This window comes from Panthera pardus, unplaced genomic scaffold, assembly GCF_024362965.1.
Source record: "Panthera pardus isolate Hobbes unplaced genomic scaffold, ASM2436296v1 HiC_scaffold_8, whole genome shotgun sequence".
NCBI classification, from domain to species: domain Eukaryota; kingdom Metazoa; phylum Chordata; class Mammalia; order Carnivora; family Felidae; genus Panthera; species Panthera pardus.
This window is the reverse complement of record NW_026527013.1, coordinates 39289438-39309796: the sequence shown is the minus strand read 5'-3', so window position 1 is coordinate 39309796 and position 20359 is coordinate 39289438. Positions and strand designations below refer to the sequence as shown.

General features: G+C 44.9%; 2 protein-coding genes across 3 annotated transcripts in view; one reads left to right on the top strand and one right to left on the bottom strand.

Annotated features, from left to right (window-relative positions):
- EIF4E3 (eukaryotic translation initiation factor 4E family member 3) overlaps positions 1 to 20359 on the top strand; it is a 223950-nt gene that overhangs the window by 124769 nt on the left and 78822 nt on the right. The window lies entirely within an intron of this gene.
- Positions 10860 to 13917, bottom strand: LOC109254489 (translation initiation factor IF-2-like). 2 transcript variants are annotated; one of them, XM_053897315.1, is made up of 3 exons: positions 13269 to 13917; positions 11708 to 11872; positions 10860 to 11499 (listed from the first exon to the last, which is right to left on the bottom strand). In XM_053897315.1, the coding sequence occupies exons 1-3, from the start codon at positions 13611 to 13613 to the stop codon at positions 11248 to 11250; spliced, it is 762 nt and encodes a 253-aa protein (XP_053753290.1). In that variant the 5' UTR covers positions 13614 to 13917; the 3' UTR covers positions 10860 to 11247. The 2 variants fall into 2 exon arrangements, with proteins under 2 accessions (XP_053753290.1, XP_053753289.1); XM_053897314.1 differs by lacking the exon at positions 13269 to 13917 and having other exon boundaries at positions 11708 to 12713.

Here is a 20359-nt window from a genome sequence, read left to right as displayed (position 1 = left end):
TGACCCGGGCTACGGAGCCCACCCTGAGCTCTATTCAAGTTAGAAGTGGCCTCATCTTAAGCCATTCTGGTGTGTGTGTGTGTGTGTGTGTGTGTGTGTGTGTGTGTGTGTGTTTTAATTTTGAGAGAGAGACAGCAAGTGGGAGTGGGGGTGTTGGGGAGAGAGAGAGAGAATCCCATGCAGGCTCTGTGCTGTCAGCACAGAACTGGACACGGGGTGAGAACCCAAGAACTGTGAGATCACAACCTGAGCTGAAATCCAGAGTCAGATGCTTAACTGACTGAGCCACCCAGGCGCCCCTAAGCCACTCTGTTTTGAAAAGAAAAATGGGCTACTCAGTTACAGATGCAAAGGAAATGGATTTCTGCTTGTCTTTTTTATCAGGTAAATACCAACGGCAGGGAGAGGAATGTTGGTGGCCCAGAGAGAGTCCTGCCCAGAATGCCTGCTCTGGGGTGGGGGTAGGGGTACCCAGAGTAGTGATTTTCACCTGAGGGCAATTTTGTCTCCCAGGGGACATTTGGCAAGGTCTGGAGATGTCTTTGGTTGTCACACCTGTGGGAGGGTGTCACTGGCATCTAGTAGGCAATGTATAAAACAGCCCCCCAGAGCAATGAATTATTTGGCTCTAAAAGTCATTAGTGCTTTTAGAAGCACTAATGGTGGAGAAACTGATCTGAAGAAGCCTTGTTTCCTCTCTTGCGATTGTCCCTGCCTGGGGAGGTAACTCTTCTGTTGCTGTTTTTCAGTTCTGACTTAGAAAAAAAATTACCCCATCTTATGCTTGCATCAACAGTTAGTAACATGGAGGCCGATGGGGTTGCAGAGGTGGGCGGGGCCGGGAGCCTAAGAGGAATGATTTGATATGCACTGAGAAAATCCAGGTAAAAAGTTTCTCTCCTTCCAAGCTCTGAGGCCTAGAATTCCTTCAGATCAAACCTGGAGAAACCTTGATCAGGGAGTCAGGATTCCTGGGTCTTGAATCATGCTCTGCACTTCCCAAAGCACTAAGATTTGTTGAGCATTGACTGTGCACCCAGCTCTGGGCTAAGCTATGCACATGTATTCTCCTAATTCCTTCCTCCCAGCAACCCTGTAAGATGTGTGCAGTTACTACCGCTATTTTGCCGAGGAGCAAACGGAGGCTTGGAAAGGTTCAGGAATTTGCCCAGAGCGGCACAGTCGTAATCATGGGGCTGTGATTTTCCAACAGGTAGGTCTGATGCCCAGGACTCTGTCAGGAACCCGCATCTTACCCTGCCTAGCTCTGAGGTATCTTAGCTAACCTAAGGAGGAAGTCGATCCCCGTGACTTCTAGGAACTTCTGACAATGCTATGATGTCCTTATAGATTCCTTTGTTTTACATCTTGCCCTTCTTAAAGGTTTCCCTTTAACATGGAAACAGTCCAGGATAGGTAACAATTGTAAATCCCCATGAAGGATTCTAAACCTTAAAGTATATCATAACCAGCTGGTGAGCTTCTAAAAATGCTTATTTTCGTGGCTGCTCACCAACACTCTGCTTTAGCACGTTTGAAATGGGCGCCTAGAATCCTGATCCTCCCCAAGGCCTCCAGCCAAGTGATTCTAATGCATGGGGTCTGAAGCCCACAGTAAAGAATACTATTCCGGCCCCTTTTGGGGAATTGGTTTAATTGATTGGATGCTGGCCACAGTGGAAGTTAGGAGTGTTTTGGGTGAATTGTGGCGCCTAGATTCCTCACCTTGGCAGACCTGGCTGTGCCTCGAGTCCTCCGGTTCAGCTCCGCCCATTGGTTACCAAGTACTACACATTAGACTCACCTGGGTGGGGAAGCTTTTAGGGGCCCCTGGTAGCTCAGTTCGTTAAGTGCCTGGCTTTGGCTCAAGTCATGATCTCCTGGTTTCTCATTTCAAGCCCCGAGTCGGGTTTGGTGCTGACAGCTCAGAGCCTGGAGCCTGCTTTGGATTCTGTGTCTCCCTCCCTCTCTGCCACTGGCCGCACCCCCCCCCCCCCCCCATCCCTGCTCATGCTCTGTCTGTTTCTCTCTCAAAAACGAATAAAATAAAAAAACATTAATTAAGAAAATAAAAAAAAAAAGAATCACCTGGGAAGCTTGTAAAACCGTGCCAATGGGGCACCTGAATGGCTCAGTCGGTTAAGCGTCCAGCTCTTGATTTCAGCTCAGGTCATGATCTCCTGGTTTGGTTTGTGAGATCCAGCCCTGCATCAGGCTCTGTGCGGGCAGAGGGGCGCCTGCTTGGGACTCTCTCTTTCCCTTTCTCTCTGCTCCTCCTCCGCTTGTGCACTCTCTTTCTTTCTCTCTCTCTTTGTCAAAAATAAATAAGTAAATAAACAAATAAACAAATAAACATTAAAAAACAAAAGAGAACACCATGCCAGGTCATGCTCTAGGTCAATTAAATCTCAATGTCTGGGATTTGGAACTGGCTTCAGTACTTTTTTTTTTTTTTTTTTTTTTAAGATTTTTTAAGATTTCCAGATGATTCCTTTGCTCACCCGTTTGGGAACCACTGTCAGGCGTGTTATGGATTGTACACCTTTTTACCTGAAAGACACTTCCACTATCCCAGTCCTTCTTATGTCATAAGACACATCTGCAAGCCACTCTATTCTCTATCGGCTGTCCAGATGCCCCCTCTCACTCCTCTGCTTTTTATACTGCGTTTAAGTTTGTCAGCTCATCACCTTGTTTGTACTTACTATGTGTCTTCCCCCTGAGGGAAGAGACTTTAACGTGTATGGCTCTCACCTGATAGGAGGAGCAAGGCTAGGTAAGGGAAAGAAAAAACAAAAGCCAACTGGTCTGCCATGGCTTTCTTCGTGCCAGCCCAGATGGAGAGGAATAATAATGGTTATTATAAGGAGGTCGCCCTGGCGCCGGACTCCTTGAATAAAATACCCTAGTAAAACTTTGGACCTCCCTCTTCTGGGGAGGAACAAAGAATCTTGCTAAAAACAGTACCTTTTAAATAATGACGTTATGACTGATATTTTGAAATTGGGAGTCTGCTGACAAATGATTCAGAATGTAGGAACAATTCAGAACGCGGACCAGCTTTCCTTACCAAGACGTTTGGGGCGACTCGTGAAAGCTTGGGAAGGAGTTTAAGAATGAGTCAAAGTTCTCTCCAAAGTTTCCCTTTCTCTCTTTTGGTTGGTTGTTACCTTGGTCACTTAAGAAACAAACCCCGTCATCCCGAACTGACATGGTGACTCAGTTTCCCCAAAGACAGGAGTTGCACAGGGTCTGACTGTCACTTAGATGTCCCTGCAGCTCTGTTATGCTCTGCAGCCTACCTAGAGTTTTTAATGCTTATCTATTTTTAAGAGAAAGAGAGAGCGTGAGCGAGCATGAGTGGGGGAGGGGCAGAGAGAGAGAGAGGGGGACAAATGATCCTAAGTGGGCTCTGTGCTGACACCAGCGAGCTGATGGGGGGCTCGAACTCAGGAACCGTGAGATCACGCCCCAAGCCGAAGTCAGATGCTCAACCAACAAAGTCACCCACATGCTCCAGCCTAGAGGTTTAAAAATGAAGACTCTTTGGATGAAAAATCTCGATTTCTCGCCTCTCTTGAAAATTCAAAAACTCTTCCCGCCCTGAGTTCGCTTATTTGGCGATAACAGTCAGCATTTGCCCCACCCCCACCCCCTTTCTTTGTTACTTATTGTGAGAGAGACAGAGAGAGTGTGAGCAGGGGAGGGGCAGAGAGAGAGAGGGAGGATCTGAATCAGGCTCTGCTGTCAGTGCACAGCCCAACAGGACACTTAAACCCATGAACCGTGACCTCATGACCTGAGCCCAAATCAAGAGTCAGAAGCTTAACCAACTGAGCCACCCGGGCACCCCTTTTTGTGGAGGCCTGTGTGCTCTAAGTTGCCAGTCTGCACTCCTTCCTAATTCCACACAAACCATTTCAGTTTAAGTTGCCTATCTGAATTTGGGGGGCTGGGGCATCAGTATCACCTGTTGAAACTTGTGAAAACACCAATTGCTGGGCCCCACCAATCTTCTTTAAGGAAGGGTTGTCGGTTCCCTATGTATGTATGAATACATGTATGTGAGTTTGTATACATGGAAGTATGTGTATATATTATCAGCATGGGCTTACATGTATTTATTTCATTCTTTAGGTTACAATCCAGTAATATTGTTGTTTCTTTTCTTGCTTAAAATGTCTGAACTTAAGGCATTGGGGGCTCTTTCAGGTTGGTTCCTGTGCCTTTTCAGTAAGTCTCTCCACACCTCACCCAGCCTTCTTTTTTAAAAAAGCATTACCTTTAGCACTTTCTGGTACCAGAAGATGCCCCAGGCTTATCTTGTATTTTCTATACTTCGCCTCAAGACTTAACTAGTTCTCCAAGGATCCATGTTTCTTTTATTGGAGAAAGGTATTTAGAAACCAAGGTCTGGATGCTAAGTGTGCTCATTGCTAGTGGGGTGTCACTGCCTCTAGCACCTCTCAATGGACAGACCTAGGAAATACATGTAGGCATGCTAACTCATGCATATACTCACACAGATGTATTTACGTATTTGTGAAAAATATATATATACATACATACATATATCTACTGTCTGTATGGATGCCTTCAACTCCAACCCATTACGGATTCATCCTACTCTTGGGGGTATCAGATTTTTAATCTTTGTATGGCTTTTTTTTAATGTTAACAGGGGCTCAGAACATCCTGGGGGGTGGGAGGAAGGAATATTTTATAAATATTACTGGAGGAAAAAAAGCTGACCCCAAGCTTGGCATAACAAACATGTCAGCGTAGCCCCATGGTTAATATCCTTCAGCCCCATCTGAAAGCTACAGTTTGGAACACACAACCTCACTGTTCCTGAAGGTGGGCAGACGTGCCTCACTTCCCTTCTTACACAAACAGAGTTTGTCTCCAGCCCTACGGAACAATGCCTATTGTAACGCTGAGCTGGCACTTGTGGATTCTAAATATAAGCCAAGATACTTCTCAAAGATTAGAATCAGAACTTTGCTTTACATGTGAAATCTTATTTTGAATGCAGGTACACAATTACTCACTCAGAGACTTAATTATACTGCCTTAGGATAGTATTACAATAGTTTTAATTATTTTTTGGGGGGTTACAAAAGTAACCTTTTGTCTCTTGAGGAAGGTGAAGTGACTATAGTCTTTTTGAGAACTTCAAATACAAATTAACCATCGGCTGTGAGGTTTATCTGTGGTTCCTTCATGTTTATTCAAGAAGCAACCATACTTGGATGGGCTCCTCCTTCTTCTCATTATACTTAATGTAAATCTAGTGCTGCTTGGATATGTCTTTATGAACTGTGCAGAGAACTGGAAAGAGAATCCAACCAAGACGGTTCATGGGCTGCTGGAGGTGTGGCTCAGTGGTTTGGAAAACATTCTGGGTTTTAAACAGCAACACCTATAATTATGGAGGCGTCATCCCTTCCATAAAAAAGAAAACAAAACAAAGAAAGCAAAGCCCTTCTACTAACAAGGTGTAGTCATAGCACGTGTTCAGCCTTCCCCAAGCCTGTCTGGCATTTGTTTCTGGCCTGGTGGGGGAATATCATCCATCTTTCGCTGAGCACTCATCAAACAATACAAAGGTGAACAATTGGAGGGCAATTAGCAGTCCCTTTGGGGTAATAGGAGAGAGAAGTCACCTTGCTATTAATTTCAAAGGAATTAATCATGGTTTACATATGCGATTTAGTGGCTTAACGTTGCAAGGGGTTGAAAAACAAGGAATCAACAAAGTTTACGAAAGACACCGGTGTAGCAAACCAGGTATGCTGGCCAACTTACAAAACTATCTGTTGAGTAGTCTAAGGCTGTAAAGATTGAGATGGTGCCTGTTGTCTCAGGGGCTACGTGCACCACAGATCTGTGTTTCTCAAACTTGCATATGTGTGAGACTCAGCTGGGCAGTATTGTTAAAATGCAGATACTTATCCAGTAGGCATCATGAGGGGGCTGGGATTCTGCATTTCTGATATGCTGTCAGGTGGTGCTCCTATTCCTGATGACATCTCATCTTGCATAGCTAGGCTGTAGATTGTTCTGGTACCTGTGGTAAGGTAGGATTGAGGCACTCATACTCCCTTTATGTATTTTGAAATTACCAATGTGTTGCAATGTGAATGTCCTGGGGTTAAGGGATTAGAATAGCTTTCTGGAGTAGAGGTACTCGGCCAAATAGTTTATTGTATCTTGTCGTTTCTAGGGACTACAGTCCATTGGCACCTATAGGGCAAGGAGCTATCCTGTATGTTACAGTTAACAGCAACCTCTTTTCGCCAGGACCAATTTAGAAAAACCTAAACATATTTTCAAGCCATGTTTATTTATGTTTATAGAACTGTGCCCTTAAAAGCAGGAAATGCAATCTGTGTGATTAAGTCCCCTTTCTGCGATTAAAACCTCAGAAAATGCGCTGTTGTCTCTAGTGATGCTGAGCCTCTAAATAAATTTTGTCTTGGGGAAACCCCTTTTATTATTTTTTTTCAACATTTTTGTTGTTGTTAACGTTTATTTTTGAGAGAGACAGATCATGAGTGGGGGAGGGGAGAGAAAGAGAGAGACAGAGTGCAAGTGGGTGGAGGGGCAGAGAGAGAGACACACACACACAGAATCTGAAGCAGGCTTCAGGCTCTGAGCTGTCAGCACAGAGCCTGACGCGGGGCTCCAACTCACATACCATAAGATCACGACCCGAGCTGAAGTTGGACGTTTAACCAACGGAGCCACCCAGGCACCCCAGGGAAACCTCTTTGAAACAGGGTTCTTCCACCATTCCTTGACTAGCTTTTCAAGCCACTCACTTATTCAGTGTGGTTGGTCTCAGAGTGCCTGGTAAGAGTGTATACTTTAAAACAAGAGATCCTCTGTTGATTTCTGATGTGGACATACAGTGACATCAAAATAGAGGACACCGTTCTCTTGCCTCTTACTGTGAAGCACACCATACGTACCATTTTCATTTGCCATATTTCTCTTCCAGAAAGGAAACTTGGAGTGTAAACATTCATGTAAGAGTCTGAATGCTTTCACTAACCTCTCCCTTCCCCCTACTCTCCATCTCTCTTGCCAACCCTCCCCTCCTTTCTTCCCCGTGTTTACCCCCCACCTGGATGCCTGCCACTCCTGAGGGGAGACAAGTGAGTAGATGGTTGAACTTGCTCTCCACCCTCCACAGCCTCAGTTTCTCCCACTTCACATAATTGTGAAGGGGTGTGTAGAAGCCAGGTGGGTTGCATAATGTCTGAGGAGTGCTGGCACTCCTGCCCCTGTTGTGAAGTGCAAACTGTAAGATGGGAAATAGAGGCATCGAGCCAGGACACCTGGACTCGAATCCTTGTCCAGCTACTAACCAATCTCTAATTTGAAATACTGTACTTGGTTAGTATGAGACTCGACTTGCCACTAGGATGGCGACAGGTAACGTTGTATCACATACAGCTATACTCCCTCTGCTTTCAATTTCAAAATTTCAATCCTTCCAGCTTTTCCAAAAAGCAAAAAAACAAAGAGTAAAAATTCTCTGCTGACACTCACGTTAACACTTGCAGCATTTACAACTCTCCCTTTAAAAAAAAAGTTAGTTGTAATTTGTAATTTTTTTTGCCACTCTCCCTTTCTAACAAAGGAATTGACGACTTTGTTTTCATCGTTTGTTTTTAATTCACGGAGTGCGATAGTGAGTTCCCATTTAAAGTAGAAATAGAAAAAGTAGGTTGATGTAAAGAAGATATTTAATACACTTGCCATATTAGCTGTAGTCCAATGAGTGTACTACATAAATTATTCAGTAACTATCATGTTATGCAGATATAGCAAAATATTAGGAAGGTGGTAACTATAAAGAAATACTGAATTAGGTGAATATAAAGTTTCCGGTTAACTCTAAACTTATAAAAGCATTCAGGTATCTTGTTAAGTGGTAAATGTCCACCCCAGTTTCTGTTACCCCAAATGTGCATACATTTATCAACAAAGTACTTGCAGAACAAAGTTGGTGTCTGATGTATAGGCAATTGTATGTGACAGGGCCCTAACACGTTCTGATACCTTTGAGGAAATTTTGGTTGCAGTTCAGGATAGTTTCCCAATTTTCCTTTCACAGTTTTTTTTTTTTTTTCCTGTTACTTCAAACAGAATCAAACGGGGACAAGCACCTTTGCATTGGTGTAATTAAAATACAATTATGTCAGGAACATCTGTTGAAAAGGGGATTTCTATTTGTTTTACCACCAAAAGGTGGCGTCCTACCCCCATGCCCTTTATTTAAAAGCCCTTCTTGCTTTAATTTAACAAAAAGAAACTTCCAGTTGATTACAGATAAAGAAATTAAAATGTGCTCCCTATGAATGTAACGTGACAGTGTTGAAAATGAACAATATGTTAAGCTGCAGTTAAGTTTCCCCCTAATGTAAGCCAAATGGATATGGAGTTCTTTAATAAGGTGGCACATTAGACAGTATTATATACAAAATTGAGTACAATATATCATGGGATTTACAACCAGGATTTCCTTTTGTCTGCAAAACTTGTTGTCAGTCTGACTTTGGCCCCCTCTTTCAAGTGAATGTAGAATTTAAGGCAGTTAAAATGCAGAATAAGACCAGCAGGAACCTAAAGATCGTTTTAGTATGGCAATACCAATAATTTTTTAAAAACTCACCATCCAATCTGGAAAACGGTATTGGAACATGAATTGTTCTTTACAGACAATGAATAAATTTGTCACATTTAAATAAATTGCTATTCTCCTGAGTTATAATTCTGCAACCCAACACATACCATACACATATCTGGCATAAACATTTTAAAAATGGAAACCCCCCCCCCCCCCAGACTGGCTGCTTTGTAGATTTCCATTTAATTCCATGTGAATTCAGCACAGGAATTTCCAGTGATGTTAAAGGACTGTTCTAACTATGAATTGACTTGACATAAAGCTTTTTATCAATGCCTAGGTCATAGTAAACATTCAATAAATATTAGATGTTATTACTGAAAGCTTTAGGCTGTGAGTTCCTCACAGGACAGGGATTTTATTTATTCTTGTAGTCATCACTGCCTACTCTATGGTCTAGAATATAGAAGGTACGTCATTAATATCTTAATGTCTTGAATCAAAGATAACAGGAACCCTAGTCTCTAGAAAGCCAGGAAGTTCTATACAAACTAAAATGCATTTTCTTTATCTGTATTCTAGTCTAAAAGATCCAATGGATGGTCTTGTCTGGATAGCATAGAATCTTGCACAGCATGCGTTCAACATGAATTCTATGCTGGAATTACCTTAGTACAGTCTTCCTTTCTTTGGCTTTATTCTGTAACACTAGTAAATGGCTTTGTTATTTTTTTATTTGCAAAACAGATACAATTTTACAGTGGTAGTCTTACACTGTTACTGCAATAGAGATTTAAAATTCTTCTGTAAATGAATGTTTAACAATATTTGTAAAAAGACATTATACATAAGAGCTTATAATAACCTTCTCAGGATGTTGATAATCTACAATTGTGCGGGTCTCAAGGAATGAGCAGTACTTGTCTCCAACCCCCCCCTCCAACCCCCCCCCCCACCCCCCAAGTACTTTGTAGGAATCCACAGGAGTGGCTTTCCATACATTCTCATTAAGAGTTGGCCTGTTACACCAGCCAGCCAGTAGCTGGAAATGCTGGCTTAGGAGTTTGGCAGCATCTGGGGTGATGGGCCTGAAAAAAATTATTTCTGTTAACAACAAGCCATGGAACCCTCTATCTTTCTAAGTCACATTTTGGAAACAAAAAGTCTTCCTTCTCAATTTGTGTTGATAAAAACGAAAGAAATACCAGTGTCTTTTGTTTTGTACATGTATATGTATATTTCAAAACATTTCATTCAGGCTTCTAATTTACTCCTTAAAATTTCTAAATTCCACCAAACTTCAAAACAGCAAAAAGAAAAAAAGAAAAAAAATCTCACCTTTTCAAAGAATTGGACAGAGCTTTCTGCATGTGACTGATCTCTGGGAGAGCAGGTAATTTGTGTTAAACAACTGATTGACATGCTAGCCCCTGGGCGTTTTCCTAAGAGAAACCGTGGCAAGAGCACAGCTCCTGATGCAGCAGCCACTTTCCCCCAAAGTGGATCAAACTACACATTCCAGCAGTGAGTCTGACAAGGAAGAGGGGAAAATCTCTCCCACATTACACTCTCCTGATTCAGGAATACAGGGGGGAAAACCCCCTCGCTGGCGGGTTTCTGTTTCCCTGCAAACAGGGGTTTGTCCTTCTGTTGAACTTTCACCTCCCGAACTCGCCTTCTTTCATTGGACAAAGTGCAGAAAGAAAGAGGAGAGACCGAGGGAGGACGGGAGAGGAGAAAGGGGGCTGAAAACACCACCCCCACCTCCCCCTCCTTCAACTGTCACTGATGGCAAAACACTTTCACTTTTAACTGGAGGAAACTCACATCCTTGCCTACCCTCTCTCCTTCCTTCTGTATTTTTAGCTCAGAAACCAAGCAAATAGCCATCGCATTCCTATCTTCGTCCCTACTTGTTAACACTCTCCCTCTCGTTTTTTCTGGTGTCTGAATGGGCCCCCCAATTCCCCATCTTGCGAGGGATCCTCCCCTCCCCCATGCCCCTTATTTTTCCAGGTCTTTCTTGCCAGATCCCTCTTTGGCCAGGGACTGCTCTGGCGTTCCCTTCCTCTCTCTGGTCTGTGGGGTTCTGCTTCCCTCTCCTCTTCCCCATCCAGCCCGGACGCCCTTTACTCTCATCTCCCCGGAACCCGCCCCCCCCCCCAGGCCGTGCCCCCTCCCCCCTTCTTTGCCAATTGCGATTTTTTTTTTTTTTTTTTTTTTTTGCTGCGAGCCTTGTTGTTTACCCAGCAGGTGGATGTGACGTCAGGGACGCACAACAGCAAAAAATAACAACATCTCCCTCCGCGACGTGTTGGCCTCTCTCGCGCGCCTTATTTATTTATTTGTTCCGGGAGGCGGGGGTGGGGGTGGGGAGGAGCAGGGTGGGCGCCAGCGCCCGTGTGGCCCGGAGAGGGGGCGGCGGCGGCTCGGGCTCTGGGGGTGCCGGGGGGCCTTGGGGGCGCGTGAGGCGGAAAGGGGGCCCTGGCAGGAGGCCGGGAGGCGGGCTGGGGAGCGCCCCCGGGCCGGCGCTCCCCGCGCCTCTGCCGCCGCCGCCACTGGCGCTGGCTGGGCTCCGGGAAGCTAGTCCGGAGCGGAGGAATCTATTGTTATTTATTGTGTGGCGGTTGCATGCTGTACTCGCGGCGGCCCGGCCCTCGTCCGGGAGTGCGTGTGTGCGCGCGTGTGTGCGCGAGTGAGTGTGTGCGCGGGGGTGCGCGCGCGGGCGGGAGTGGGCGCGCGCGGGGAAAGGCCCGAAAACACCTTAGTTTGCACCGAGAGACCATTTGCAGCGGGTGAGTTTGTATTTTTCCATTTCTGCTCCACTTTTTCCCAAGCTGCCTCCTGCCTTGTTTCCGCCACTTTAAACAACAACAACAACCAGCACAAAAAAAAAAAAAAAAAAAAGAAAAGAAAAGAAAAGAAAAAGAAAAAAAGGAAAAAAGAAAAACTACTTTCCACCTCCAGGCTCCACGTGCATCTCCCCCCAGCCCTCCCCTCTCAGCCTCTCTCTCCCCCGGGGCCGGGGCCCAGGCTCTCCGGTGGGGGGGGGGGGGAGGGAGGGTTTACCGGCCGGCGCGGGGGTTGGGGGCGGGGGCCTCCGGCGGCGGCGCCCGCAAGCTTGGGTCCATTTCCATAAGTCAAATGAGGGTGGGGGGGCGGCGGCAGCGGCGGGGAGGCGAGATCTTCTTCCCCTCGGCCCCTTCGCGCCTGGCTTTGCGCTCTGGGCGATCGCTGCGGGAGAGAAATCAATAAGCCCAGGCCGCCTGGCGCAACTTTCGATGTCGGGCGTCGGGATGCCAATCGAGTAGCGAGGCGGGCGCGAGGCCGGGGTCGAGTCTGTGGTGGGAGGGGGCGCGCGCCGGGAGCCTTTGGAGCCCGAAGTTTGGACTTGGAGCAAACTTTTTCCCTTTGCTCTCCGCGAGTGTGTGCCCCCTCGGTGCCCCTGGATTGTAATGACGGGATGCCCTCACCCTGGGGCCCGCGCCTGGGGACATCCTCGGTGCCACACGCGCCTGGCCCCGAACATGACGGCGGGGACACTCCGCCGCCATCCCCCGGAGCACAGAAAACTCGGACACACATTCGCGCACCCCCACCTAGACACGCACCCTCACACGCGCTCGACCCCGAGAACCCAGCCTCGCCGCGGACAGGCCCGCGACAGCCGTGGCCAGCTCCGCGGGTGGGATGGGAACGGGGTGCGCTGCGGGGAGTCGCCGCATCGGGTCTCCTCCCTTCCACCACAAACACTTTCGGGGTTTACTCTCCTTTGAAGCTTGGGGTACCGGGGGTTTTCCCAAGCCTGGATGTGTCCTGAGACGCGCGGGAGTCGCCGGGTCCCTCTGGCCCGGTCCCGGCAGCCGATGGCTCTCCATCCCTCGCCCGCACTCCGCCTTCCTCCCGAGCTCCCTGCGCTCCATCGCCGTCCCGCTGAGAGGACTCGGCTGAGCCGGTAGCCGGGACTGCGTGCGCTTTGGGTGGGGACGGCGGCGGTGGCGCCGGGGAGCGGAGAGTTTGCCAGTTGCCTCGGGGTCGCGGTCATTCGCTGCCTCCGCCTCCCCTCGCCCCCGCCTCCCGCCCCCCTCCTCCCCAGATACCGCCGCTCGGAAACTTTGATTCCTTCTCCTTTTTGGCCCTCGGCGAGTCCCCCTCCCCACCTGTTGTGAGCTCCGCCTCGGTCCCCGGAGACTGACGGTGACACACGCGGGCGCCGGGGAGCTCCGCGCCCAGAAACAAAGTCGTATGCCCCCTCCCCAGTGTTTGCTTCGAAATCGCAGCCTGCAGCACCCCCCCCCCCCTTTCCCGCGCAGCTCCCGCCCCTGTGAGAATAAGGACTAAATAAACAGTTGTAACTTCAAACCTTGCGCCTGCGATCGTATCCCTTTCCCACCCCCTTCCCCCCTTCCTCCCCCCTCCTTTTTTGTTGTTGCAACTTTGTAAGATCCTGGGGAAGGTGCTGAGACTTCGGCTCGGGCCGATTTCCCGGTCTCGGGATCCTTGCAGGGATTCCCTGAGCCACATCCTCCCTTCTGTCCACCCGCACTCCTGGGTCCTCCTATCCCGCCGTTCTCTCTGTCTTGGTCCCCCAGCCTCATCACTTATCCCACCCCCCTCAGTTTCCCCCAACCTGAGCCAGGAGGACTTGCTGAGGGTCGCCCCGGTTTCTTGTCGACCGCAGAACCCGAAAGTTTGCAAGAGGAAGAGAGCGCACGGAGAGCAAGCGGGCCAGGGGCAGCGGCAGCGGCGCCGGGGACCATGGTGCTGCCGGCGCCTCCTCCGCGGGCGTGAAGGCGGCGCTCCCACTCCCTCCCCGGACTCTGCCGGTAAGTCGAGGCGGCCGCGGGCGCCGGGGCGAGGACGCGGGCGGGGGCAAAAGATACCCTGGAGCCCCCGGGGCCTCTCTGTGCCCAAAGCGCCAGCATGGGCGGCGCGAGCGCAGGGATAAGGCGCCCGGAGCCAGGAATGTGCCCATCCTCAAGCTGGTAGGTGCTTCGAAACACTGGACTTTCGCCTTTTTTTCCCCCCTTTCCTAAATCCGAGATTCTGAAGATCAAAGTTTAGCGTGTAGTGTAAAGTGCTCCGATAAAATATGGTGACATCTCTCGCCCCCCTCTTCTCACCCCACTCCCCTCTTATAACTATTAATTATTTCCAAGTCATTGTGTCCAAATACCCTTGCTGGGCTGATTACAAAGTGTATTGATTTAGCCTGGGCTCATCCTACGCATTCGTTTTAATTCATTTTCCTTTTGCTCGACCAGAAAACCCGAAATGAAACTTATTTCTTCCTCTTCCCAACACCCCGCCTACCCCCTCCTGCCCCCCCCCCCCCCAGCCCTCATCAGTGAGGCTTGGGCAGAATAATGAAATTAATGTAAACATTTCATTTGGTTGCATTTAAGCGTCTCCAGCCCACTTAGAAGGGGCTCGTGTTGCTCTCCTGTCCGGTCACAGGTATTTTCTAAGTTCGGATTTCCTTTTTTGTTACTGCTTTTTAAAACAGGAATGCTGGAAGGGCATTCTGTATTCCTTTTGGAAGGAGTCTGTACCTTGAAACCATCTACACTTTACCTTTGGTTGTCCGTGGGATTTAGGACTTGCACAATAGCTGAATTGAAAAAACCTGAAGGATATTTAAGGGCTTTTTCTACGGCTGAAAATATCTTGAAGATTCCTTGTAAAAATTTTACCTTCTATCTCCTTCCCTTCGTTTTTCCATAGTGATAGTCAGTTTGGGGGGAGATGTCTTAACTAGAATTTGAAGAGAAATGGTAAGAGTTCAGGTGTTTTCTGAGTGGGGTTAGCCTGCATAATTGAGACAGGAGTTGCTGTTATTTTTAGTTCCAGAGAGAAATGTATCAAATCTTTTTTAGAATTCCACTGGAGTTTTGATTCTCAAAGTGGAAATACCCATCTCTTTGAGTCCAGGAAAAGAAAATTGGGCTTACAGTTTCAGGGATTTGGAATGGGTTTTTTCTTTCTTTCTGACTTTTCTACTTGAAACATCTCCCCATTAAAGAACATTAAAAATATAAAAAAGAACTCAACTATTACCACTCAAAAGATGTCAGTTAAATTCTCACTGCAGAGGGAAAAAAAAAAAGGTTTAGCATCTTACCACTGGCTGCATTTTTCCCCCCTTAGACTTTGGATTAGTCATTGTATGAGAGAGAGAAAGCAATCAGGTTTTTTTTTTTTTTTTTTTTGGAAAAGTAAAGTAAACAGCCTCCAACTGCTGAACCTTGACAACCCAAATTAAGGAAGCAGGAGAGATCAAACAGACCTGCTGCTGGGTTGTTGTCAGCTCTACATGGAGAACCCTGGACTATTCGATCAAGCAGCAAAGCTATATATTCACTAATGCAGAAATGGACCATTGCAAATGCTGATCTTTGTTGTGCGAGCTAAGGCTCACGTGGAAGGAAACACTAACAGCTTTTGAGTTCTTTATGGATGTGGAGTTGCTACATAAGTTATTTTTCTAATACAGTCTTGTTTGTGAACAACATGCAAGCAGAAAGGTATGAAATGAATATTAAGTCTTCCAGAGGCTGCCTTGCTACCCAGAACTGTGCAGTGGAATTCTTTTTACCAACATTAGACTCCTACACTAGAGTTAGGTAACGTTTTCTCACATCAAGTTTAGAAGATCTGCCTGGTCAGGAAAGCCAAGGTTTTGTATGTGATGGTTTAAATCTGATGTGAAGCTCAAAAAAAAAAAAAAAAAAAAAAAAAAAAAAAAAAAGGAAAGAAAGAAAAAGAAAAAAAAGAAAAATCCCTGGTGATGAAGTTTTGTGTCAGCCCACTCTTGGAATTTAAAAAGGCGAGAGGGAGCATTCTCCAGATTAGACATAACCTCTTTTTTTAGATTGACATTCAACATGACCACGTTGCTACTTTTATTCAAGTTCTCTGTAACTTGTCCTTGCTTGTTGTCTAGGAAAATTTAACTGCTTTACATTTTTAAAGGGAGTAGTAACAGCAATTACTTTAGCATTTTGTTTTTACAAGTTTATCAAAGTATAATGAAAGCATCATCAACTATTGAAATTAACCGTCTCAAATTAAGGGGGCCATATTGCTGGAGTTGTCTGTAAGATATTGTATTTATATTTAAATGCTGGAGTAAAAACTGTAACCCTTTTTTTTTTTTTTTTGCTATAAACTATCCCCAAATTAAATGTCATTTTTAATTAAGTAGAACAAAGTGGGAAATAGGACAAGTGAACACATAAAGAAGAATAAAAATGATTGTCATTTAAGGATTGCATTTTTAATTAATATGTCGATCACACAGTAAACACTTGATGTTTTTTTATGTCAGTTTCATAACCATACTGCCCAACATGTTTCAAAGTGTGTAGCTTTTATTGGATATATCTTTTATTGTGTAATTACACAATGCGAGTTAAACATACACATAGATGCTATTAGGCAATTCTGTGCAATATGTAATGTTTTTTAAGAAGCTGTAAATATTTTCTAGTTAAATCATTTGTACCAACAATAACAAAAGTTAACTGGGTTAATATTGAGCCTAGGTATGGTTTTCTGTTACTAAGTTGTTCCTTGCTTTTCTTAAGACTCTACCCTGGCCTAAAATTTGTGTTCTGAGGCTCTGTTGAGGGATACGTCTGTTTTCAGCAATTGTTTAAATTAACAGAAGAATTGTGATATTTCCTAAACCAATATATTTATGCCACAGCATGTCCAATGCCAACATTAAGAGAAGGGTGAATATAGCAGATGTGACAACTTCTTTTGAACCCAGCTTCCTCTTTGCAGCCAATCTTATTGTGCTGTTGGTTTAGTTTTCTTGTTTTTACTTAAGACTCCAACTCAGTTTTGAAATGTTATCTTGTAAGACTCCGCATCAGAAAGAAGTATGTGTATTCAGACAATGTTAGTTGTTACCCTACCGATTACATTTCAGAGGGTATGCCAAGAATATTTACAGGGCATTGCAGGAGTCCTGTCTTTTAAAAATAATTTTAGGCACACGTTAATAAAATTTAAATAGATTGCAGGCTGTCAGAAAACAGTATAAATTTTGTTTATGATTCAGTTACTTTAAGGTACTTACATTAAAGAAACTCATTTAACCCCTGACTGAAGAGCATTAAGAGGGGAGGGAAGCCCTCCAAAGAGCTCCCACTGCCCTTTGCTCTCCTGATAATCTTAAATTACTACAATTTAATTGCAACTTCAAGGCTTTGAGCATGAGCTGCTTCTCTGTGGCTGAGAAAGGGTTTGAGAGCCTAGCTAGATTTGCACAGGTGGTATTTTTGTTTTGCAAAAAAATGTTTTTGCTAAGGGCTTTTTCTTTTCCTTTCTTATCCTGTTAGGTGTCATACTCCTTTTATAGAATTCAGTCATAGTAAATGCCATTTTTGCTAAGCCAGCTTTTTTTTTTTTTTTTCTGTTATTTGGACCTCAAGTGTGTAAAGGTCTCAAGCAAGTAGAGGTTTGTTTTCTAAAGAAAATAGCCTTATGAGAGGCATCTGCTGAATAGACATGAGCCAACATATACTTTTACTATTTGCAGGGGATTTTTTTTCTTTCCTTCAGTTGATGGTAGTAATCCCACCAGGTGATCAAACACTGAATTTCTGAATCAAGCCAGCAAGCCAAGTAAGTTTGCATTTGGGCCCGTGTATTTTCTAAATGATCTTTCTTGTGACTGGCTACACTGGTCCCTAGTCCACTTGGCCATACACGTGCTATCCAAGGAGCCATCTTAAACTGATTTTTAAAAAGATTTCTCTTCCATGGTACCCGGATGAATTAAGGTTAGAGGTGCCAAAAGCTGGAACATCGGCAGGCCATGAGATGAGGTGAATTCCCGAAATGGGAAAACCTGGCCAACTATGGGATATCTTATGCATGACGGTTGTTGTCTCCACCCCGGGACCTACATAGTTTATTTCCATGTGCATGCGACGATGTGGTTAATGGAAATTAAGCAGATTTGGCTTGTGTCGCCAAAGCTAAAAATAAATGTTGTAAGGAGTGTTTGATTTCAAGACATGTTTTGGTTTTTCATCCTATAGATAATGTTCTTGCAGTTATGGCTATGAGGCTGGTATTCTGGAAAGAGGAAGTACAGTGGGGTGAAGTACATGGCAGCCGGGAAAGACAATTAGACAGTGTTCTTTGTTTCCTTAATAAATTATTCTTATTAATTACAGTCAGTTTGTGCTAAGGCATTTTTCGGGTTGTAGTTAGAAGCCAGCTCCCATTTAGAAGAAGGTTGTGCCAAAAGCTGTATCCTCTGCCTTGCGCTGTTTTACCCAGTCAGGAGATCTATTGACCAAATTAGCCGTGGATGTCTCTGCAAGGCTTGTTTTTCTTTTTGAAATCCCCTGATGTCAGTTTTTCATACATGCCCTTCCTTGTGCACAACAGGTGTTTGTTGGGGAGTTATTTTATGGGATTTAAAGTGAGAAAAACATTTCCTACCTAGCCAGCCCCTGGGAGAGAGCACACTGCCTGAGAGAAAGACTCCTGGTACCTGAGCATTGTGGATGGGTTTTTCCTTAGGACTCTCCATGAGCTGAGCTGTGTTGTTTTCAAAAAGTGGGGGAGGGGGCTCACTTTAGTGCCTTGATATTTGCAATTAAATTGTAGTAATTCAAGGTTACTGGGAAAGTGCAAAGGGCAGTGGGGACTTTTTAGTGGCCTTCTCCTGATGCTTAAAGCTGCTCAGTCATGGGGTTAAATTAGTTTCTTCAATCTGAGTACTTAAAGTAACTAAATCGTAAACAAAATTTATATTAGATCCTGACAACTAATAATCTATTTAAATTACATTAAAGTATCTAGGCAAAAATTTAATTAAAGACAGAAGTACTGTCAAGCCCTGTAAATATCTTGACAGGTCTACTCAAATGGAACTGATATCACGAAATATTTACATATGTCTGGTGTGTTCGCGAACATCTCGGCAGTGCCTGTGTGAAGCTAATTGCGCTTTCTTTCCAAATCACATTTTTAATAAAAGAGTTTTTTTTTTTTTTTAAAAGGAACATGAATACATACAAAATTGTGTTCAAGTGTTCTGTGTACTATTTAGTTCTCTCTCCTTAGGAGCACTCTGATGGGTATATTTCCTCCAACTGCTGCTAATTCAGACAAGCAGCTGAAATGGAGGGATCACTGACTAGACAATTTATGTCATTCTCTTTTATTTCACCAGTGTGTAGATATCAGCGCTTAGTGTGTTATGGGACAATTTACTGAGGGGGGGAAATGGGTATAAGCCTGGCATTATTAGGTTTCTGTTGAAATTAATTAAATAGAATAGATTTACTTAGGACAGGACAGATTTTTCTCCTGATTTTTACATTTGGATTCATATTTATTGATTAGTGGTAAGTCAGGTGGACATCTGTATTTTGCTAGATTACCTGATTTTAGCTAATATAGTGATCGGTTTTATTTACCAGGACAGTGGATAATATTTCTAGCATCGGACTCAAAAACTGAATTCCTGAGGTTTCTTTTTCTCCCCTTCCAGCTCTGCATTTGAGTCATAATGTGATTTTCTCTGCTCCAGGTTTCCTGCCTGTGAATTAGGGGTAGTATTTTAAGGTATGTTCTTTGACCTCCATGATCTAATGGCACAGGTGCTGTGTTATTACTCAGATCCTTTAAGATGTTCTTGTTGCTATCAGGACACTGACTACAGTTCTTTGGGGGTGGGGTGGGGGGAGGGAGGATGTGGCATGTGTTTTGATTGTCCCAGAGCCTCCCCTGAGTTGGTGATGCCTGATCAGAGGTGTTGGCAGCCTCCTCTCCTGGGGACAGGTGAGCACAGGGATGGAACACAGATGCTCATGTGTGAAGTGGGAGGAAGTTGCATTTGGTCCTAATTCATCACGTCTCAAAGGGACCTGCCTCCAGGTCATTGTGTGTGTTTGTATGTGTGTCGGAGCATTTATTAAAATAGAGCTTCTCGTATTGGAATTTGTGCTGACTGATGTGAGAATGCACTTGAAACGAACTTCCCCTGGTAATTCTGAAGGCCACAAACCGGAGACCCGTGGACCGAGTGATTTATGCTGCTAGAGATTCTGGAACTGAAGTCTTTATCTCCATTTGTATTTTACTGATTAAATTTTTGTTTCATTGTGAGGCCTGTATTACTTTTAATGTGTTTGGATTTCGATTAAGAATCAAAACTGGTGTTCTTTAAGTATGTACAAACATTGGAATCTCAGTGGAGCTTGGGTTGCAGACCGAGATGTAGCTGCACTGTTCCTGGATGTGCCGTATCTGGGGTGGGACCAGGGTTTGCGTTTCTAAACAGCTCCCCACGTGATTCTCATACCCACCAAAGTTGGAGAACTGGTCTCCTCTGTGGACGAAAGCCTACAATTCTTCTGAAGGCTTTACCTTAACTGTTTGGGCCCCACAAAACCTGAGGGGTGTAAAAGGCTCCCTTTTCAGAGTCAAACACCAAAACCAACATAGATGCTTAGGGGAACAGAGGCAGAACAAGAGCATCAGAGTTCCACAAAGTGGTAGGAACGACCTGGAACGTCGGTGGTTTTCACTGAGGACCCGCCATTTCCTTTTGCGTTCTGCCTTTTTTGCATCCATGTTTCCAATGGCCCCTGTCATGTTGTAGCTACCAATGAGTGTCAGATGGCTTTCTGAAGTTTTTTTTTCTTGTGTGTATTTCATCTTAATTTTAAAACCCAAACTGTTTTCTCATTA